The sequence below is a fragment of the Neofelis nebulosa genome, chromosome 1 (assembly GCF_028018385.1).
Source record: "Neofelis nebulosa isolate mNeoNeb1 chromosome 1, mNeoNeb1.pri, whole genome shotgun sequence".
NCBI lineage: Eukaryota > Metazoa > Chordata > Mammalia > Carnivora > Felidae > Neofelis > Neofelis nebulosa.
In genome coordinates, this window is record NC_080782.1 from 224,261,113 (window position 1) to 224,284,757 (window position 23,645).

General features: G+C 44.7%; 1 protein-coding gene across 1 annotated transcript in view; it reads left to right on the forward strand.

Annotated features, from left to right (window-relative positions):
* Nucleotides 1-23,645, forward strand: part of WDFY2 (WD repeat and FYVE domain containing 2) — a 175,874-nt gene that overhangs the window by 138,451 nt on the left and 13,778 nt on the right. Inside the window, exons 7-8 of the mRNA XM_058686378.1 lie at nucleotides 1,814-1,926; nucleotides 16,816-16,942. Of these exons, the coding sequence (XP_058542361.1) occupies nucleotides 1,814-1,926; nucleotides 16,816-16,942 (240 nt within the window). The remainder of the gene's footprint in view (nucleotides 1-1,813; nucleotides 1,927-16,815; nucleotides 16,943-23,645) is intronic.

Here is a 23,645-nt window from a genome sequence, read left to right on the forward strand (position 1 = left end):
TAGTTAGATTCCTTCATTTATGCTTTGTCATCAATATGGGGGGTTTTTTCTTTTAATCTTATGCATATTTTTAATATGTGAAATAATGACTTGATTCCAGAATGCAAGCTATGATGAGAGAAGACTCACCACCAGCCCTGTCTCCTCACCTTGTTCCTCCCTCCTCCATAGGCAGCCATGTGTGTCAGATCTTGATTTGTCCTTCCAGAGCTTCCTTTTGTGAAATAAGCACGCGCACGCACACACACACACACACACACACACACAACACACACATATATTTCTATTTCTCTCCCTTTCTTACACAAAGATAATGTAGCTTATAAACTCTTACATGCCGTGGCTTTTCTTCCCCCACTTAATAATGTATCCCAGAAATTCCTCCATGTCTGTTTGCTTATGGTATGGAGATCTTTTTTTCCCCTAGCTGGATAGGACTCTATCACTTGCTTATATCATAGTTCAGTAAATCCCCTTTTGATGGAATTTTTTGTTGTTTTCAAACTTTAGCTGTTAAAATAACGTGGAGTGAATAACCTGAGGCATGCATTTTGTACTTTGGCCCGAGTGTATCTCTGGGATAGATCTCTAGAAGGAGGGTTGAGTGGTTTTATCAACCCAGGAAGCTCACTAGAGACTCAGCGCCTTAGGTTTTTACTAGAGACTAGTCACGTAGGCAGCCTCTTTCTGACATGTACCAAAATTACAGACTGAAAAGGAAAGCAGGCATTTGGCAAAAACCGTATCATTTGCACGGTTCAGGCACAGTGAACCACTCTTGTCTGTTAATGGTGGGACCCCCCTGAAAACCAGTTGCCAGATACCTTGCCAGCCTTGTGAGCAGCCTTTCAGAGGCTGGCAGTCAGGCCTCTCTTGCACAGCCCCGTTTTCATTTTCATGTCTTCTGGAACTATGTGTTCATATATTTTGCCCGCTTTCCTATTAGGTTTGTGGTTTGTTCTTTTTATGTTAGAGATTTGGGCCTTTTGTGACATAAGTTGCAAATATTTTTTCCAGCTTGTCTTTTGGCTTTGCTAATGGTGTTTGTTTTGTTATTTGTGTTTTTGAGCAGTAGCTTTTCCCACTCCAAGGTTAGAAAGGAGCTCTCTCATCTCGAACTTACATTTTTCATTTTTTATATTTAGATCCTTCATCCATTTGCAGTTTATCCTGATACGGAATGTGAACTACGGATCCTGTTTTGTTTTCCAAATGACTATCCAGTTTATGTCAACGCTTTTGTTTTTTGTTTTTTTTAACCCATCTGTTCCTTATTCCTTGAAGAGCCACCCTTATCAGACATGTACTACATTTCTGTATACTTTGGGGTCTATTTCTAGACTTGCCATTTTGTTCCATGGGTCTGTTTGTCTATTTATGCATCAATACCACGCTTGCACTTAAAAAGACTGTGTAACGTGTTCTAATACGTGGTAGGGCTAATCTCCCCTATCACATACCGTATTGCTTTTATTTTTAGAATATTCCTGGCATTTCTTGTTTATTTATTTTTTATATGAACTTAAACTTCCCTAGTTCTAGGGAAAAAAAGCTTATGTTGATATTTCTATAGAGATTATATTAAGTTTGCAAATTCATATTGTGAGAAATGACATGTTTATCGTGTTAAGTCTTACTGTCCAATAATACTGTGTCTTTCACTCTGTTATGCCTGCTTTTGTATCTTTCAGCATTATGTCCAAGCTTTGTTCATATGGGATTTGCACGTTTCTTGATTTGTTTGGTTATTTATTTATTTTTGTAAATCCCTCCATTCAATTTTGAGAAATGATCCTTAATGCTTACATGATAGATTTGACGTTGAAACCCGGCATGTGTTTATTGGTGACCAGTCGGGACAAGTAACCATCCTCAAACTGGAGCAAGACAACTGCACCCTGGTCACAACGTTCAGAGGACATACAGGTGGGATTGAAAGCAAAATCTCCATGTGCCTGCTCTCACAGTGACCTATCTATCACCTGCTGCGTGTTCTGGCCTTCAGATGCTGTGTTGTCAAAGTGACAAAGTATAGCATGCACACAGATACAAGGGATACGTTGAACTGATTCCACAATGGTTCAGTAAGATGTTATGTCCAAAATTTTCAACACCAGTGCAAACAAAGGAGGAACAAGTCTATTTCCAGAGTGTTGGTGAGTTGGTTCTATGTCACATCGCCCTGGAGAAAGCCAGTGTTGGCATATGCTGATGAGACATTGTTTTGAGACCATGTGGCAACTGCATAAACCTCAGGAAGGCCAAAAAGACAGCTGCCTCAGTCTGTCCTTGACCTTCTTGGAGCGAGAAGATGGTGTGCAAGACAGACATGCCCGCTTCTAAGTCCAGTAAAATAAAAAATATGGTCATTGTGGCTAGCTAGGCTGCATAAAAAGGCACGGGTTCGGTTTTAACTTCCTTCTGGGCTCTTCTCAGTGTAAAACCCAAGACTCCCTTTATTATTTCGGATTTCTTTGTTGGGGAAGGGCTCAGGATCTGTTCAGGATCATTTAAGTCAGGTAATATAAAATATCCATGCTTAGCCTTTGAAAGACTTGAATAGATGATGACGATTAGTTTTTACTGGTATTTTTAATCTGCGATGTTGACCCTGGGAAATGAGTCACTGCCTGTTTTCGTGGCTCTTAATGGGCTTTTATGTCTCCCACAGATTACCAACCCATGATTTAGTACAGAACAGGGTTCTTATTGAGTTCAGATGGCATATAAGAACAGAAGTAGGTGAATGAAGATGTAAAATGGGATAGTACCTAGATCATAAGGAATTTCCTCAAGGGGAAAAAAAAAGAATGCAGTAAAGAGGAAATTGAATCCAGGGGAAAAGAGTCATAAAAGATAATTATCTATGTTTTCTGGGAAGAAGAACACATAGAAGCATCTGCTGTGAATAGGACCCAGGTCTTTCCTGATTGTATTTCTCTTTTTAGCCACCTCCACCCTGGCTAAGCCTGGCCTGGTAGGGACCCAGAACTGTCCCACATCAGGAACCTTAAACTGCTGTGTGTCACTGCTGACTTCAGTCTCCTAATCTTTCGCTTCTCTGAACCCTTCCTCCAGCTCCCCTTACTCTTGCCCTCGTGGCCAGTCGGTCCCTGCTGGCCAGTCGCTCTTGTCCTTGTTGGCCAGTGTCTGCGCCCCATCTTCTCTCCCTTTCCAGAGGGGTGTCAGCCACTAGGCGCCCAGCGTTCTCTGGTCAGGCGCCCTCGTTCTTCCCTGAAGAACACGTCTGCCATTCACACCCTCTCCAGCCCTCCTGTGCACTCAGCCCCTGGGGCTGCTGCAAGGTCACGCTCTGAGCCCGGGGCCTTCTTCCCCACTGCACATTCAGCATTCCAGTCCAGCTGCCAGAGTCGCCTCAGTCCCTGCACACGGTCCCTTGCAGGTCCTCAGGACTCCCCTCCACTCCTCCAGACCTTCACCACTCCCCACCCCACCTGAGTCCCCTCTCCCTCCCCAGACTCCGCCTTCAAAGAAAAATAGAGGTTAGCCAATAGAGGCTTTAAAACTGTTTTCTTGCCCACCTGTGTTCCTCTCCAACAAACTTCTTCTGCCTCCTCCTTATCTCTTGCTCTCGGGGTCTCCACATCGAAAACTGTTCCCCGTGTCTCCCTTTTGACCAGCTCACCCTTCTCAATTTATTAACATGCTCAAATGCCTTGCCTTTCTGTTGGACAAACAAAACCCTCCCGACCCCGTATCCTGTTGTAGCAACGTCCGTCTTACTCTCTTAACAGCAGTGTTTCTTTTTCCTTTTTCTAAATTATGGTGAACTGTACCTCATCTAAAATTCACCATTTTAATCACTCTTAAGAATACAGCGCAGTGACGTTGAGGACATTCATATCACCACCATCCGTCCACACAACATGCCCTGTCTTGTAAAACTGAAACTCTGACCCCACCGAACGCGCACCCGTCATTGCCCCTCCCCCAGCCCCTGGCAGCCACCATCCCGCCCTTTGTCTCTGAGTTTGCCTGCTCTGGGTCCCTCGCAGAGGGGACTCGTACACTAGGCGCTGTTTGGTGACCGGCTTCTTTCACTCGGCGTCATGTCTTTCTGTTGTAGCAGAAGGCGGGGCGTCTTAAAAGAATATCTCGTTTTCCAGCCGCTTCCAGTTCTTCACCTCTCATTTCCCTTCCATCCACCTGCAGTTTGGCTCCATCTCTCGCTCCTCTGACGCTCCTGTCCCCAAGGTGTCCGGTGACCTGCTGGCTGCTGAATCCAGGGGACGTGTTTTGGACCATGTCACCATGAACCTGTCGGCAGCGCTTTACATTGTGGCCCTTCTCCTTGCCTGTGGCCGCCCTCCTTGGGCTCCTGTGACGCGTTCGCACCCGGTTTTCTTCTGCTTCTCTGGCTTGTCTTTCTCCTCTCCTTCGTGATCTTTTTTGTGAGTTCTGCCCGGACCCTGGTCTCTTTACACTCCGCGCTCTCCCTGGTTGATCTCAGCCACTACCCCCCGTCATAGACATAAAAGGTACAGTCCTTTCCTCACATTTTTTACACAGTGGGGGACGTGGGCGCTAAACAGTGGTCACAGCGCTTGGTGGCGGGGGCAGGGGGAGGCGGGCACTGGGCACTTCAAAGAACACAGAGTCGCCACGTCACTCGGACAGGAGTGCGAGTCTGTCAGGAAGGCCTTCCCGGGGGAGGTGTTGCCTGACCTAAGATCTTGGGAAGGAGTAAGCGTTGAGTTCATGAAAAAGAAGGGAGAAGGACACTCTAGGCAGAGAAAACCAGCGAAGTCCAAGGCATGGAGATTTGCGAGAGCGTGCTGTCTTGGGAACTCTAGTAACTGCCGTTGGTGGGCACACCGACTAGCAGGCGGCAGGCAGCCAGAAAGGAAGCGAGCGTCCGTTCGGATCACCGAGGCACTAGCCTGACGGCAGTGAGAAACCATAAGAGAGTTTTAGGCAAGGACATTATCCTGGTCAGAAGTTAAAAGATTGTTCTGGCAGCAGAATGGTAGGAAACTGTCCCTCAGAATGTGGCAGGACTGACGGGAAAGCCAAGAGTGGGTAGGCCGAAGGTGAAGTTCAGGTGGTGAGCTCACACTGGGTGGTTCCCAGACCTGGTTCAGGCCGAGGTGGCTTGCAGCCTGGCTCTTTGGTACTCAGCCCTTCACTGTACGGCTGGTAACTGTGCTCTGAGTTCTCCGTGGCTGCCTCCAGGCCAGAAAAGAGGTAAGTAGCTGCTGCTTACTGGTGTGTGGGGAGCCGGATGTGGCCCGTGGGTTTCCTGTCTTCCGGGTTAGTTCTAGTACAGAATGTTACCTTGGCATTATGCCTTATCTTTCTCAAAGAGTTTAGAGCATTCTCATATGACTTTACCATGAAATATCTTTGAGGACTGGATGTGGCCCAGGAAAGTTACTAACTAACATGAAGGCAAATGTTGCAGGTCACATATTCAACGTATTGTTATTATCCCTAGACAGTCGTCAGTCCATTCCGGCTACAGCACATCTCATTCATTTGTAGCCAGAGCAGGGATGTCTAAGAGATTCCATGATGATGCAAGCGTATTGTCGAGCTCTTCCTATGCAGTAAGCCCGTTCTGGGCCCTGGGAAGTCCCAAACTCAGCCAGACACAACTCTGGAAAAAAGGGTTTATATGGATTAGTTAATCTCCTCATTCCCTCACCCCCAAAACAAAGACTTTAGGATTAACCCAGATACATTGAAGAATGATCTCAGGGGTCTTATCAGTCCAGATCCAAACTCAGAAGCAGACCGTCTTTGGTCTGTAATACAGAGTTATAGCCATTCACCCATCACTCTGTATTGTAGTACAGAAAGTCATATAAAAATGTGGCGTAGTGATGGAACTGGCCTAATAGTCATACCCGGAGGCCAGCATAGCATTTACTAATCCGCGGGGACCTAGGAAACTAGTTTTATGTTCCTTTGCTCCCTCTGCTGGTTTTATTTCTGGAAGTAAGTGCCAAGTAACATAGTTCTTTGCTGTTTATGCAGAAATTAGAATGTATTTCTACCAAAAAGTCATACACTGACTTGAACACAGAGGGGAAAAATGAGATTTTAACCACTGGAAATTCATAGTATCAATACATTCGGTTTTTTTCTTTTCCTTCTAAGAATTATTTGGGTTAGTATGAACATATTGGAAATAGGAGGGGCCGAACATAAATTGCCAAAGCATACTACTTAACAAAAAATTAAATACATTGAATAAATTAAATAAATTTGTTAACTGTTAGGGGAATTATTGAAAGTAACAGTATAACTATAACCAAAATAATGAAAACATGGAGAGGCATGGTTCAGTGCCAACATGCAGGTTCAGATCGTTAAGTTGAAAACTTGATTTTCGTTTACAGTGAAGACTTCCACATCCAGCAGACACGGATTTTCATCGAGTCAGCCAAATTATTAGCTCTCTGCATGATGAGGGCTGGGGTATAGGGGTGAATCAGACAAATAATGCTTGCTTATTCAACCTCTAGTCATGGAATCCAGTCGTTAAAGCGATAAATTCAGGTAGTCCATCAGGATGTTATGAGTGCCGCAAGTACTGTGAGCCCCCAGTGCCACTCACAGCACTTGCATTGGGAGCAAATAACAAGAGGGACCCCCTATCCAGAGAGCTAAGGGGAGACTGCCGAGGAAGTCGTGTTTAAAGGATCCGTAAGGAGGGCGCCTGGGTAGCTCAGTCGCTAGGCATGACTCCGGATCAGGTCATGATCTCATGGTTCATGAGTTTGAGCCCCGCTTTGGGTGAGCTCGAACCCCACTTTGGGTGAGCTCGAATCCCGCTTCAGGTGAGCTTGAGCCCCTCATCGGGTGAGCATGAGCCCCATAGTGGGGGAACAGGAACCCTACCTTGGTTGAGCACGAGCCCTGCTTTGGGTGAAACACAAGCCCCGGGTGAGCCAGGTTCTCTCTCTCTCTCTCTCTCTCTCTCTCTCTCTCTCTCTCTCTTTCTCTGCCCCTTGCTCACTTGCCCCTCTCTCTCTCAAAAATAAAAAATGAATAAATAAAAATTTAAAGAAGTGAATAAATGATACCATAAGGAGAAAGAGTTGTCATCCAGGTGGTGAGACCATTTTAGACTCCAGGTGTGTGAAGCGCATGCAAAGCCCAGAGTGGGAAAGTGTGAACAACGTATGGAGTCGCACGGGCGGTGTGGAGAGTCAGGGGCGCAGAGTACAGGTTGAACGTGCAGGCGATATTAACAACTTTGGACAATGTTCTCAGGCAGTGGGAAACCAGTGATGAAGTAAGCAGGGTGGTAGCATGGTTTCCACTTTAGCAAATCACTGTGGCAGCAGTGGCGGTGGTTGGGTGGGGGTGAGAATGGATGTGCCAAAACCATTTGGAAGGAAGGCTAGGGTTGGAGTCCCACCTACCTGTTTGGACTGGGAGGTGGTGGAGGGTGTGGGGAGAAGAGGAGGGATTCAAGATTGTTTTAGGACATTGGGAGTCCGCAGCACTTGGCATTTGGGGTGGGAGTGGCTCCCAGGTTTCCATCTGGAGCATTTGGGTGGATAGTGATGCCATTTGCTGAAACAGGAGTGCTAGAGTTTAGAGCAGTTTGAGGAGAGAGCACCGTGCTTGGAGCTGAACATCTTCCTTCCATTTTTTCCACTCTGGCTGAAGGGTGGTGGAGTATTCTGATGACAGGGACACCCCAGGAGTGGTGGCAAGGGGACAGCTGGATGTCCTTTTGTGGATGTCAGGAGAAAAGCATAGTCTAAGAGGTAGAGCATGTTCAGCTTTACAGAAACATCCCTCACTTCAGCCCGAGTAACTGCAGAATGTAGTAAGTGAAAGGTCAGATATTTTATATTCAAGAGGCCTTGCGGTTGGAGACTCAGGTGGCTCTTGTGTAGTTACAGGGAGGCTGTTCCCCTTCCTCACCCTGCAGGGTAGGCTGGAACGTTCCGGGCGAGGTGCCATATCGCACTCGTAAAGACAGATCTGGCAGTTTCCAGCCCTGACTTTGCAGCACTCCGTGTAGTCTGTAGCTTTTGCAAGATCTGTTGTAAAAGTCTCTTAGAAATTAGCTGGGCTGTGCATTTTGGTAACACGTATTAAATTTCTAAAAATGCTGATACTCTGATCCAGTTTCATGTTTTGGGAATCTCTTCTAACTCAGTAGAAACATGAACAAAGTTTTACAAATAAAAATTTTCAGCTTGGCGAAATTTAGAATAGTTAAAAGTTGAGAAAAATGTAATGGTAAGTGAAATAAGGCACATCCCTGTGTGGGGTATTATGCAACCATTAAAACCTATGTTTATGAGAAAATGTAATAGTATAGATAAACTTTATAATGACAAAAACCTTTATTTTTGAGAATAAATTCATTTATGATAGAAATTGCTCTGTCAGCCATATATTGTGAAGGTCACAGGCAGGGAGAAACACACCATGAAATGAGGGGGCAGAAAGATGGAGTCTGAAGCGAAGTCAGACGAAATGATGTCTGTCATTTCAAATATCATAAACCCGGGAAACCCACAATTGCTGTGGCCCCTGGCCCTCGCACCCCGACCTAGATATGGAAGGTGAGGAAGGTGCCCTGGGTGTGGACTGCGCACAGGTGCGTGTCTGCACTGTTCTGGAAGGCAGGCTCGCTCACAGCCGTTGCCTTTCTGTGCTGCCGGACGCATCTGGAGGAAGGACTGTTTGTCAGGAAGCTGTCTGCTGGGAAGACTGCTGGGAAGGAAGAGTCCAGTAGGTCAGCAGCTCTCCTCTCCACCCTTCTGTGCCCCCCTGTGACTTAGTGTGCTGCCTCCCCACCGACCCCTACCCCAAAGCCCTGCGGGGCACCTCTGTAGTGATGGCTTACTTGTTTTGTTCATTGTCTCTCACTCCTCTCTGCCATCCGATTCAACTGGCAAGGTGCTTACACATTTATTAAGCATCTACTGTGTACCAGGTACTGCGCACTATGCTTGAATACAAAGATACAGAGCCTAAAATTTACCGCGGGGACAGATTTATAATCTGACAAGGTTCAATGCGGTGGGTGAGTATAGGGCTAGAAACCACACCCAGAGGTGGGGACCTCGCATAGGTGGAGAGCGTTGAGGAAGGCTTCCTGCAGAAGTCACCTGAGCTGCACCTTGAAGAGAGAGTTTACTTAGGGTGATGAAAGGTCTGATGGGCCCTCCAGGCAGAGGAGTAGCCACAGGTCCCATGAGAGAATGGTTTCACCAAACAGAGTGCACATGCCCTTCTTCTCAAAATTAATCCCATTATCTTCTGCTGTGTTTGTGTTGGTCCAGTAGGGTCTGAGACTTCCTTGGTTTCATTATATCCTCAGAGCCTAACATGGTATCCACCTTGTAGAAGATGCTCAGTAGATGCTGGTTGCATTGGTTTGAAATGAGTGCTGTGAGTGCACTGGTTTGAAATTGTGGTTTGCAGTTTATAAGCCAACATCCACGAGACCCCATTGTTAGGACATGTACGTAGAGCTGGGAGGGACCTCAAAATTTATTTGTTTTTCTCCCAGTCCCATCCTACTTCCCGTCTTGAAGATTTTTCTTCCATCTTTTCCACTCTTACTGAAGGGTGGTGTAATACTCTGAGCCCTAGGGGGTGATAAATATACCCTGACTTTGACTTTCTTGAACCTGGCATTGATTTTTCTCTTCCTCACTCTGGGTTACCAGGAACTCCCCTTCCCGGCTCTGGCCCCTTACAGCCTGATGTAATGTGGAAAAAACTAGAGCTTGGTCTTGTTTTTAAAACTTGAATTGATCTCCTGATGGCTGGGATAGTTTGGGAACAGGCTGATGACTGCCTCAAGGCTGACTAAACAGAGGACACGGTCACAGATGGTATAGATGGGGTCTCCTGCACTATAATCATAGCTGACACTTACTGAGCGCTCCCCATGTGCTAGGCACTATTCTGTATGTTGATGTGTATATTAACTCATTTAATCTCAACAAAATTATTGTCATCCCTGTTGTACAGATGAGGTTTCTGAGGCACAAAAACATTAAATAATTTGCCCAAAGTCACTTACCTAGTAGGAGTTGAGCCTAGGATCTGGTTCCAGAGCCTGTGCACTTACACTAACCACGTCTAAACTTCCTATTGCTTCACCATAAACTATCCTCATCCCATAGTCACCAGCAAAGAAGGCCTGCTTCTCATGGTGCGGTGCTTATAGATGTGGGTGTGTACTGGTAGGGAGTTGAGAGGGATCCATCACTTGGCACGTGGTAAGCCTTTTTAAAGATTTTCCATGTTTATTCTGACAGGATGAACAGCCCACCCAATTAAGTCCTTAATTACGTCAAATAAGCCTTTCTAACTATTCTTTTTACTAGTGCCCACCATTATTTAAATCTGATATGATGCTTTAAAGAACCTACCCACTTAATATGTTGTCTTAGTCTATTCAGGCTGCCCTAACAGGCTATCATAGGCTGGGTGGGTTAGAAACAACAGATACTTGTTCTGGGAACTGGGAAGTCCAAGATCAAGGCGCTGGCTGATGGAATGTCTAGTGAGACCACTTCCTGGTTTATAGATGGCTGCTTTCTCACTATAAGCTCACGTGACAGGAGGGACTGAGGAGCTCTCTGGGATCACTTTCATAAGGGCACCAACCTCAGTCATGGGGGCTACACCCTTATGACTTAATCACCTCAGAATATCGAGGATTAGGTTACAACGTAAGAATCTGGGGGGGGGGGGGAGGGGGCACAAACACAAACTAAGGAGAGGAAAAAATACATTAGTCATCTTTCCCTTTTCTGTCCCCAGTGGCTTAACCAGTCAAGTAAGACCATCTCCAGAGCGTCTCCTTGAGATGAGCATTCACTGACCTAAAAGGTGTGAGGAGTGGAATAAAGGCTGTCCCACAGACAACATTGGTCAACTAGGAAAAGAGATGCCACATGCCTGTTCCAGGTGCTAGGAACAAGGCAAAGAACATTCATGTACTTACTTCAATCATTTGCTCACTTGTCTGTGTTTATTGAGTGTCTCCCATAAGCTGAACAGAATTCTAGATCCTAGAGACACTGTGGTGAACAAGCCAAACCCTGGCCCTCCAAGAGCTTATATTCTGTGGGGGCAGTAGACAATAACTATGTGTTCTGAAGAAAAAAATAAAACCATAGAGAGGACAGTGGTAAGAGTGGCCAAGGAAGGTCTCTGTACAGAGGTGGCATCTGAACAGGGATCTTCGTAAAGTGAGGGCATGCCCCAGTGATAATCTGGAGGAAGAGAATCACAGGCAGAGGCAACATAGTGCAAAGAGCTAGAAGTGGGAATGAACCTAGCATGATGAAGGGGCATCCAGCGTGATTAGAGCAGAGGCGGTGGGGGGATGCGGGGGAAGCTTCACAGTAGGGGCAGGAGCTAGATCGCACAGGGTCTTGAAAGGCCATGGAGAGGAACTTTGCATTTTACTCTGAGCGGGATGGGGAACCATTGGAGGGATTAGAGCAAGGGTTGTCATAATCTGCTTTGTGTTCTTCGGTGGTCGCTTCAGCTGCTGTGTGGAGAGCAGACTACAGAAACAGGAGTAGAAGCGAGGAACCTGTGTAGGAGGCCGTTCACACAGTCTTATAGTTTGGGGCTTTTTTATTTTAACTTTTCATTTGGAAATAATTTCAGACTTTAAAGAAGCTGCAGAATAGTGCAGAGAGTTCTGTACATCCTTCACCCAGATTCCACGGACGTTAACATCTTTGAAAACTACAGCACAGATACCAAAATCAGGAAGTTAACGTTCACAGAGTCCTGTTCCCTAATCTACAGACCTTACTGACATCTCTCCAGTTATCCCACTAATTGCCTTTTCCTGGTTCACAGTCTGATCAGGACCACATGCTGCATTTCCTTATAATGTCTCTTTAGTTTCCTTGAACACGGCACAGTTCTGAGTCTTCCTTTTTCTGTCATGACCTTGGCATTTTTGCGGTCATTCTTGGCATTCTAGCCAGAATGTCCCTCCCTTGTAGAATGTCCCTCCATTTGATGTTTCCTCGTGGTTAAATTCAGGTTATGCATTTTTTATGTGAATACCATGGAAGTGATGTTATGTCCTTCACAGTGGATCGTATCAAGAGGCACATGATGTTGATTTGTCCTGTTTCTGGTGATGTTAACTTTGATCATTTGGTTAAGGTAGTGCGTGCCAAGTTTCCCCACCGTAGTCACCCTTTGTAATTCATAAGTATTTTAGGAGGAAATATTTTGAAGCCGTGTAAATACTATTTCTCATCATGTGTCTGCCCAGTAATTTTACTATCCACTGATGACTCTTACCAGAAACAGTCATGACTGTGGTGCTTGCTAGATTGTGCTTTTTCTAGTCCTTTTCTCTTCGACACTTTTTGGTTGGAATTTTATGGTAAGGAAAAGCTTTCATTTCTCCCCCATTTATTTATTTATTTTTTAAATTGTTTATACCAGTATGGGCTCACGAGTTCTTAATTATTTCTGTGTGTGAGGATTCATTACCACCATTGATTTATTTTCTTGTTCACATTGTCCCAGATTTGACCAGTGGAACACTGGCTTCTTCACGGTGGTGTTTCTGACCTTTTGACCTGTCCCTTTGCTTTCTGATAACCACGTCTTGATATTTCTGACTCATGTTGTAGACTACCTGCCTCAGCCCTAGAATTAACATTCATACAGCCTCGTTTCTTTCATTGAAGAATAGATAGTATGAGGGGATACTTCTAGAAGCCAAACTCAGGGTGCCATGCGTGCTCACTGTTAATGGCAGGGTGGAGGGATCATTGCTTCTGGGCCCTCAATAGACAGAGCTAGAAAATATGTGTGCACTCACACATCTGTAAGGATTTCTGTAACTTTTATGTGATGTCATACGGATACTTCCAATTCCATTCTAACACCAAAGAGTTTATTCTAACCTCCCCCCAGCTGTAACTCCTATTATGAGTGGGAAAGTCAACTATCATTATCCTTGATGTATTTACTTGTTCAATCCTAAAGTACAGAATAGGTTCAGAATTGCTAACCTATAACTCATGTACAAACCTACTAACTAAAGTACTGTATTTGTGTACAAATCTTATATTTTGCCTTCGACTGTGTAGTCAAATTACTATTTTCCAAAGTTGCTTTTGTCAGCTCGCCCCCTCCCGCCTTTAGTGTGGTTATTATATCATTCATTTGTAATACAGTTAGGTTCACTTGTTCCTGTTTATATTCTATTTGGGGTCCACACCCTGCCCTGCCAACACACTCCTTGTTAATTTTATTTACTTATTTTTGAGTATGTGAAACAATATGATTCCAAAACCCAGAACCAAACAAAAAGTACACTCAGGAAAGTGCCAGTCTACTTCACCCCTTCTCCATGGCCGTGCCCAAGCACCTGCTGAAGTTAACACATCTCATTCATTTATTTCCCCTTTTTTCTTAGATGCAAGGTAGTGCAATATAGCTGTTCTTTGGCACGTTGCCTTTTACACTCTACAGTGTATCCTGGAAATCACTTTCTATCCACGTAGATGATCCTGTTCGTTCTTTCTCATAGCTGTGTAATACCGTGTGGATGTACCGTAGTTAATTCACCCACTCTTATACGAGCATTCTCCTTGAGCATATGTATCTATGTATTACTTGGTGGGGATGGGGACAATATCTTCACGATAAACTCCTGAAAGTGAAAGTAAAAGCTAAGCACAGGTATGGCTTGTTGGATACGGCCTTCCCCATTGTACTGGTTTGCGTTCTCATCAGTGATATATGAGAGTGTCTTTTTCCCCCGAAGGCTTTCCAACAAAATATGTGTCATGCTTTTTAATTTTCTAGGAAAGAATTTTGATAGTGGCTCTTATGCAAGGATGGTAGTATTAGAGGTGGCGAGAAGTGCTTAGACTTTAGGTATCTTTGGAAAAAAACAATTTAGAGTTTATAGTGGATTGCTTTGGAGGCTGATGGAATAGTTCCCCACCCGAGGTCTTCTCCAATTCTGGTGAAACATAAGGCATCAAGATTAACAGCCTAAGGTAGTAACTTCTTTTTATTTGCCTGATTTATGAAGCTTTTGGTGACTCTCACCTTCCTCTTGGGCCAGCCTTATTACATATCCCAGTAAGTATATGGCATTATAATACCTAATGCTAGGCACCTGAGTAGCTCAGTTGGTTGAGCGTCTGACTCTTGATCTTAGCTCAGGTCTTGATCTCAGGGTTATTAGTTCAAGCCCCACATTGGGCTCCATGCTGGGTTTGAAGCCTACTTAAAAAAAAAAAAAAAAAAAAAAAAAGGCTCTAACAAATAATTTCTAACATTCCAGTGGCTTCGCGTAGCAGAAGTTTGTCACTCTTGTGACAACTCAGTGTGGTTGTTTTTGTTCATTCTGGTTCAGTCTGGTTTGGATTTACAGCTCTATTCCATGTGGCGATTCAGGGACTCTGGCTCCTTCTAGAATGTAGTTTCTCCATGCCCTGGGGTCTTGGAGTCCTCGAGGAGGAAGTACGAGGAGAAAGTGAAAAAGGGACTGCTCTGGTCTAGAAGGAATGCAGATTACTTTCTGGATTCAGTTGCTGAGAACTGGTCACATGCCCCCTAGATGCAAGAGGGCCCCGTAAATGTGGTCCCTGCAGGACAGCGGCTTTCCAGGGAGCACTCCATATATGGAAGGGGAAGTATGGATCTAGGTGGACGATTAGCTGACTCTGCCACAGGTATTTAACAAAGTAAGCCATTGGGTACCGTGTGGGAATAAATAATATGTTTTGCAGGATGGAATATCCTGAAATTACTGAAGCATGGTTAAATTTAAAAAGTACAGTGCAGCCCCCCCCCCCCCAAATCTGCAGGGGACAAGTTCCAAGACCCCGCAGTGGATCCCTGAAACTACAGATACCACTGAACCCTAGATATACCGTGTTTACATACACTGTAATGAAAGTTATGCGAACGTGGCCTGCCTCTGAAAACATCTTGTACTGTGCTTCCCCCTTCTTCCTGTGACGAGGTGAGATGATCAGATGCCTTTGCAGTGAGATCACGTGAGATGGATGGCATAGCGTTAGGCTACCGCTCACCATCTGAGGGTCCCGCAGAAGAACGATCATCTACTTCCGGACCACAGTTGTCCACGGGTACCTGAAACCCCAGGAAGTGAAACCATGGACAAGGAGGGACTGCTGTAAGCATGGAGTTCAACAGCAGGAAACCAAGAGGAGTTATATAAAAGGAGAAGCAATATTTAACTTTGAAGGGTCAGTAAGTCTGGTAGAAGAGTTCCAAGTAACAAGGATGGTGGGTGAAAAAAAGATTCATGTGTTTTCATTCATCTGCTCCTTCATTCATTCAAGAGACAACCCCAGAGCCTGTCTGCTGCTGGCCCCGTGCTCCGATCTGTTATGTGGCTGTGGGGGAGGAGATGGGAGTGTCGGGGAGGGGGGGGGGGGCCCTGCAGGTACACTGGTGGGTTGGGGTGTTTACTCCTTCGTGGGCAAGAATAGGTACCAGCAGAATGTTACACAGGTATAGGGAGAAGCTATTAAGCATAAGCCAGAATAGTGGGATTTTTTTTCCCCTTTTGATCTTGGGGAGAAAAAAACAACAACAGCAACCTTCTGAGAATGTTATGTGAAAGAAACTTTCCTAAAAGCTTTCAAAGTGCAGCACTTTGTTAGAACAAATTGATAATCTAAGTAAGAAAAAGGCAGATTTTAAGAAACAAGATGGTATTTTCTGTTCTTTTCAGAATATAATATTTTCCAATAATGTAAAAAAATGAGTATTTCTCACATTCTTAAGTGTTTGTAGGCTTTGTGCCCATATTATGTGGAAAAAGTTAATATTGCTCTCATCATGCAGGAGTTTGATTTATAAGGGGACTGCCAGAGAAAGATCTGTCATAGTATTTCATTGCCACACCGGTAGAGCAATGCTAATAATCAGCGTGTGTGTACCTCACACTACAGTTTACAGAGGGGTCCTATGTAACGGATCCAACCTCATTATCCACAACCTATGAAGTAGGTAATGGCCAGGTTGATATTATCATTACTTGCATGCAGATGTTTGGACGTAGCCCCATTATCCCCATTTACAGCCGAGGAAATTGACCCTTAGGGATGTACATGATGTGCCCCAAATCTGTAAATTTAAATTCCCAAAGAGAGGAAATAAATTTTAAATTCCGATGTTGTAGTCTAATTATATCTGTGCTGAAGAATGAAGAATCTGGGGCTCCGGGGTGGCTCAGTCGGTTGGACGTCCGACTTTGGCTCGGGTCAGGTTCTCACGGTTTGTGGTTCGAGCCCCGCGTCAGGCTCTGTGCCAACAGCTCAGAGCCTGGAGCCTGCTTCCGATTCTGTGTCTCCCTCTCTCTCTCTGCCCCTCCCCTGCTCACGTTCTGTCTCGCTTGCTCTCTTGAAAATAAATATTAAAGAAATTTTTTTAAAAAGAGTAAAGAATCCAACTAAGCTATTGAAAACTCCATTTACTTCTCATCTGTTATTGTCAGGGTGGGAGGTAGACAGAAGTTAAGGAAATATGGTTAATACTTCCAAGTAGTGTGATATTTTCCATTCTTCGAATTACGTCTCTTGTCTGTCAATTAATTGCCTTTTTCATTTCCTTTGGTTTTTATATAATTGATTTTATGGTATATTAAGTTTTGGGGAAAAATGCTGAAAGGGCAGGACTTTTATTCTGGGAGTCCGTTTTTTTCTCTTCAGGGACTTACTTGTGTGTTCTCTAAGCAGAAGAACTACACTAGATCCTAATGCCTTTGCATTCACATTTATTGGTGAATGCTATTGTTGCCTGGTGACGAATGTCCTGCTGTGTCTGTTCTCTCAGGTGGGGTGACTGCTCTCTGTTGGGACCCCGTCCAGCGAGTGTTGTTCTCCGGCAGCTCCGATCACTCCGTTATCATGTGGGACATCGGCGGGAGGAAAGGAACAGCCATCGAGCTCCAAGGACACAAGTAAGGCTGCTGGTGCTTTTACTAAAAACTCTGAGAAAAGATTCCCTTCTGAAAGCCTAGAACAAAGGCGTGTGCTTCAGTCTCTGTGGCAGGATCTTCGCATGGGAAGGAACCCAGCAGGCACTCAACTAATGGCCACTTTGAATTGTATCCGTATCTAAGTATGTTTATTTATTTACATGTCACCTTGTTTAATTCCATAGAGGACTTGACAGTGCCTACAAAAACAGTGAAATAAAATAATGGCAGCAAACAAATAAAAGGTAAAAGTGAGAACCAGGGAGACCTAAGAGTAAAAATTAGAGAGAGAGAGAGAGGAAAAAAAGCTTAAAAATAGAAGCCATGGAGGCCTACAGAATTTCTGTAATTGAGTTCAGATGTGGTGCCAGGACTCCCGGCAGCTTGAGGAAGAGGGGAGAGATAATATTCTTACACAATAGATTTTGTACTTCACCACATATTTATTGAAGACTCGCTTTGATTCCTATCAGGCCCTCTTCTTCCTTGAGGAACGATTTCACGGGCCGAGAGGAAAAGCAAAGGCAGCTTTGCGTTTCCTTGGAGCAGACTCTTTGCCGTGTGCTGAGAGTCACTAAGGAATTTTTTTTGATGTAGATTCCTGGCCCCTGTCTTTGGAGATTCCGGTCACCAATGTGGAGCTGAGGCACCTCTGTTGTTCGCAGCCTCCCAGGCAGCTCTCCTGGTGGCCCTCAGACCACACTCTGATGGCTGCCCACAGGCCCCGGGGGCACATACTGGCCGTGTGCGGAAAAGAACCGTAGATTTGCTTCAAAGCTCTAAGCTCATCTGAATTGTTTTTAACTTGGAAAGTTTCCACAGTGATGTTAGCAGCGACTCTAGACATCCGTAAACAAATGTTAGTGGGGCTCCCAGGAACTGACTGGTGTTAGCCAACATTAGGTCTTTTTGTAAATCTGCCCGGAAGCACTCGTTTTAAAATGTTCCCCTAAGTAGTTAAATTTTGCAGTTGGGATTATTACTGATTGAATTTTGGAAGGCCCCTGCACAAGTCATTATTTCAGTGTTAGAATTTAGTCTTAGAGAGCTACTTATTAGTCCTCCTTTCCCACATTTGAGAACAGACCCATTGTCTGGGGCCATGTCTGGCTTGTGGGGCCACTCGGACCTCATCATCAGCTCATTAAGAGGAATCGTTCCCTTGTGCTTATCTCCATGGCAAGGGGACATACATCAGTATCATATGAAAGGAGTTGACATCATCCGTGTAAGTGAAGAAAAGGAGAGGGCAAACACAGTCCTGTTTAGTAATGCTCAGTTATTATCCACTCTTCCAGGTAATTCTGCCACCTCAGGCTGTCTCAGAGAAATAAAATGCCAGTTTTGAATGAAGAGCAGTAATATTTGTTGGTCTCACTCAGATGAACTCATAACTAGTTTCATTTTTGCACCGTGGTTAATAAAGACTGCAGGCAATCTTGCATGACCCATCCTCAGGGCGGTAAAGTATGACAGTGCTCAACACCAGCGTCACTGGGTGCCAAGTGCCCTCGTGCAAACTGTTCTGGAAAACTTGCGCCTAGAGTTTGGTAAGAAAGGAAAAGCTATGAAGTTGAGATACAGTCTCTCAGTCCCAGAAAAATGGAGCCTGGGCTAATAGGTATTCTAGTTTCTAAGGAATGCAGACCTGACCTTTTAGAAAATGGAACAGACTGTACTTGGGAGTCCATCCTGTTACTCTGTACCCTTAGAACCTAGTGGGCCAGCAGGCTGGTGAGATCAGGAGCCACTGGTCAGCCCTGGCTTTAAACAGGAATAATGGCCGTAGGCCTTTGCCTGGGGCTTTATTTAACTCAAGCTGAGAAAGGAATGACGTGAACTCTGTGGTCACCATCACTGGGCCTTAGCCTGGGAGGGGCCGCCTGGTGTCACACAGCTGGGAGAGATGAACTTCCTCAGCATCAGTTGGTGTTAACCCTGTTAGAGTGGGTTTGAGTGCCCGAGGTGAGGACGGGGAAGACACCAGAGCCGCTGGAAGTGGGAGGTTGGGACTCACAGAAGGTGGCGGAAGGAAAGGGGCCAGGGCAGCAGGCAGGAAGGGGAGCATAGCGCCACATGGCCACCATTGCTTTGTCCTGAAAATTGGCCACTGGATTGGTGTTCAGTGATTCTTGTCTTTGAATGGAGCTTAGTATTTTGCCAGAGAGCTTCTGAAACTCACAGGGACCTCAGTGTAATCTTCCAAGAACCCTGGATATGTAAGAGGGAAGCCCGATGTCATTTTTTAGATGAGAATATTGAGCTACCACCCTCAAAGCCTCCAGCTGGTAGCTTGGGTCTCTCAAACCTTCTTTCAGTCCAAGAAAGCTACTTAGAGCCTTCTTTGCATCCTGCACTATACTAGGTACTGGGGCAGAGAAATGAGCATTGACTAACAGATGGCCCCTTCTGTGCTCCATGATGTTTTTTTGGTCTCTTTTCCACTCTAGAGGCCAAAGAGTTTCTTCGTGGGGCCCGAGGCTGCCCCTAGCTGCCCTACAATTCCTTATGTTCCCACCTTCCCCTCAGGGAGACTCTGGGTGGTCAGAGTTCCAAATCAGGCACCGAATTGGTGAGCTTGGGAACTGGGCAGAGCCGACCGGACCAGAGAGCCCCAGAGGAGTGGAAAGACCACCTTCCCCTTTTGTGGGAATATCCGACCCCGATGTGAAGGGGCAGCTTTACGGGTCTTCTGTCCTGGGTCCTGTGGCTTCATTCCATCCTTCAGCAGAAATAAGACATTTGTGCAACTAATTTGATCTGGTGTGTGAAAAACCCATCAAAGCAGAGAGAGCTTTAGCACTAGAGTAACCGAAATGTTTCCAAGTCCAAGGGAAAAAAGCTAAGAAAGTATACTTCTATACAATAGTCTCTGCATTTGAAACATTTTGATATTTTTATTCCCTGTAGCAAGTGGACCATGATTGTGTGCTAGCTCTGTGGAAGGAAAGGCAAAGAAAAGGTTCCAGTTTCAGGGACCAGTTATGTTTCTGAAGTATCCATTACCAGTTGGATGGATATTACAGAAGCATAAGCCTGGACATTTATTGTCCCATGCCCACCGTGTCAAACCTAATAATGATACTTGGGCTTTTTAGATCCTTTTTTATTCTTAGATAATACCTGTCATTTCATGACCAACTTTATGACCATAATTTTCCTTTCTAGCAGTATTTTTCTCAGGCTTTTAAGACTTTGTGGCAATTTAGTTTAACGGTAACTCGATTTAAAGCACAGATGAACTTTTTGGGATGGAACCCTCCACCAACACTGGGATCTTAGGTTATGGGGGACGTGGTCACAGCCCCGGCTGTTGGCACACACGGCTTGTGTATTTGCTTCCTTTTTCCATAGTCCCAGCTCTTGGTTTTTCTCTTCCGACTCCTAGCATGTATAAGACTTTTGTTACAAGCATCTTCAAAGCCTTTTTGTAAAGAGAGGGACTAGTCAGTGGGGCATCTGGGTGGCTCAGTCAGTTAAGCCTCCAGCTCAGATCATGATGTCACGGTTCATGAGTTCGAGCCCCGCATCAGGCTCTGTGCTGACAGCTCAGAGCCTGGAGCCTGCTTCAGATTCTGTGTGTCTCTCTCTGCCTCTACCCCACTCACACTCTGTGTCTGTCTGTCAAAAATAAATGAACATTAAAAAAATTTTTTTTTTAAAAGAAAGGGGCTATTCGTCGATAAATATCCATCGGCAGAATTTGTACCTTTCCCTCTTTATCAGGTAAATTGCCTGTCAAGTTAGGAAAGGAAGTAGAATTCTCACATTCATCCTTTCCTGGGTTTGGGGAAGGAGAGGAAGGGTCAGGAGAGCAAGGTTTCTCTCTTTGCGAATCTCAGATTTAGGAGCATTTCTCATTGTATCACCGGAGAATTATTAGGATACAGGGGAAGAGATTTTTTTCTATTTCTCACTTAACTAATGCATAATAGATCAAAGAATTCAAAATTAGGGTTTTCACAGAGAGTGGAATCTTATCCGAGGGGTGGTGCTCCGTGGTGTGGTCATTAGTTGCTGGCCTCTGGATCAGGCCAGGCTGTATTTGAGCCAGCCCTTCTGGCTCTAAGCAGGGCTCTCTATCTCTCTGATCCTCAGTTTCCTCATCTCTAGAGTAAGGATAATATTGGAAAGGAAAACCCTCAAAGGTTGTCAAAAACCATAAATGATATAATGCATGTAAAATAATCAGCACAAGAGTAAGGGACAGTAAGTGACAGGTGTTAAGAATATTCTTGTTAATAAAAATTATAGTAATTTGTAAATCAAGCTTTTGGATAGGATTTGTATTTCTCTCTGAACATAGCATTTTAAGTGGAAGTATAGCCACATGTACCTACTCCCTCAATTTATATTACACTCAACAGAAGTTTACTGATCTCTGTCTATATACCAGACTTTATAGCAGACACTTCGGATATGAAGGGCACTATGGCAACAGCCACTGCCTGAATGGTGCTATAGAGGCATGAGAATGGGGACGAGGTGGGACAGTTTGCCAGTTGTACTGAAAAATGGGAAGCCTCAGTGGAGGGAGTCACTCTTGATTTGGATCTTAGGAGATGAATGTGTTCTCGTTGTTCTCAGGATCAGGAGGTTACCCAAAATAGAACTGCATGAACTCAGTACAGGGTTTTCAGGAACTTGCAGGCGGATGGGAGGGCAGTGGCTACTCTGATCTTCCGTCTTAGCCGGTAAACAGCCAAACGTTGCCAATCTTGAACCAGCACTCCCAGTAGGATCCTATGTTCAGGTTCAGGCTGGCCGTGATCCAAGGATTCCCAGGGAGGCAGATCCATCCAGGGTCCCTTTGGTGTGAGATGGCCCCAAGTATCTGTTATCCGGGGGACCTCACATGTGTGGATTACTCACGAGCCTTTTCTGGTCCTTGGAGGTTTGGGGAGACTTATGAATATGGGGGCTCTGAATATAAGAGAGCGAGTTCTCTGGGAGCAGATGCATGACTGATTAGATTTTCACCAAGTAATCTAGGACTTTTCATCAAAGAAATGAAAGCTGCTATACTACTCTTAGGATGTAGAAGAGGACCTAAGTTGACATTTGAGCAGATGTTACCTTATGTCTGAAAATCTGTTTCAGTAAAAAGAGTAAAGGCTTCTCTACCCTTTTTCCTTAATAAGCATCAGACACAGCACCGGCCTCAGGGGCATGCTACCTGTGCAGTCACACAGGGCCCCATGCTTGGATGGGCCCCATGCTTGGGTTAATGTCCTGCTGTCACCATCTTGTCATTGTTAGTACATTTTTAGCAAGGTGCCCTGCATTTTCATTGTGCATGACGCTCCCCCCCCCCCCCCCCCCCCAAATTATGTAGCTAGGCCTACTAAGGCCTGTGTTCCCTCTAGGGCTGGTGAGAAGGGAAATTAGGCCATTGCCAGTAAGTGTAGTCTTTGTAGCTGGCAGATCCTGGTAGTCGTGAAAAGTGAGGCTTTTGTGCACCGGTAAGAGCATTTGCAATGCAGTACTTGGAGCTCTCACCCGTGGAATGATAACCAGTTTTGAAATGCTTTCCAGTATAAATGCTACACTGATGTCAGATGAAACATGAATGTAAGAAGAAGGTATCTTTTGTTCTTTATAACCCTCAATCTGTGAACCTGGGGATGTTCCCTTACCTCGTTTTTAACTGCAAGGTGGTTAGATTGTGAATCCTTAAATCAAGAAGTCCCCGAGCAGCTTTATTACAAAGCTTGGAATCCAGCATTCATCACTGTGTTCCACTCATCTGTGTTGGAATATTAACAGTATTGGAGTCCCATAAATTATGTATTGGTTGCTGAATGTTGCTGCCAGCTATGAGTGGCAAAGCAGTTCCTTCTGTAGCTTATTTTGGTTTTACAAGATCACTGATGTGTATCAAGATGCCTTAACAAATGAAATGTTGTTCAAATCACCGGGTTACGAGTCTGTTCAAGTAGATAGATTTTCCTTCTTGCCCTTGAATGTCAGAATGGTGGCGCTCCATACTTTAAAACGTGTGCAGTAGCAGCCAAGAGAGATAGAAAACAGTTGACTCTTTTGTTAACAAATACCCGGTGAAAATTTTATATTAGTCATTAATTACTAAAGGGACTAGTAAGATGTTACACCAGTTCAAAGGAAAACCCAAAGAAGAGACGTATGCGTAGACAATGGAGAACTGAAATGAATTGGTAGGTGGATTCACAGTTGGCTTCTTCTGTGGGAGGGGGCGGGCAGGGGGATTAGTTATATCATCACTGGAAAGGTTCATTTGCAATAATACCAGGTTCGTGTAACTTACAGAGTTATAAAATAGCAAAGTTAATGGTACTGAAAGATGCAGACCCCTACGGAATCAGACAACCCCAAAAGGTATGCTAGGTATTACCTGATACTCCATTTGAAGATACCAGTAATTTCTTTTTGCCCATCTCATTCCTTCACAGTCTGCCTGATAGTTCTTCCCCCACCCCTCCTGTAATCATAATAATCTCAAAGATTATTCTTGATCACAAAAGGTTGGTCTCATAAGGTTTGGCCTAATTATTTACATTGTACAGTGAGAGTGTTAATTAGCCATATAGGTCTTCTTGGTTTGCTTTGCAAATAATAGAGCCAAAGAGTATTAAACAATAACTATCAAGCCTGCAGAATTAACTTCTGCCTGCAAGTTTTTATAAGGAATCTTGGATTGGGCTTTTCA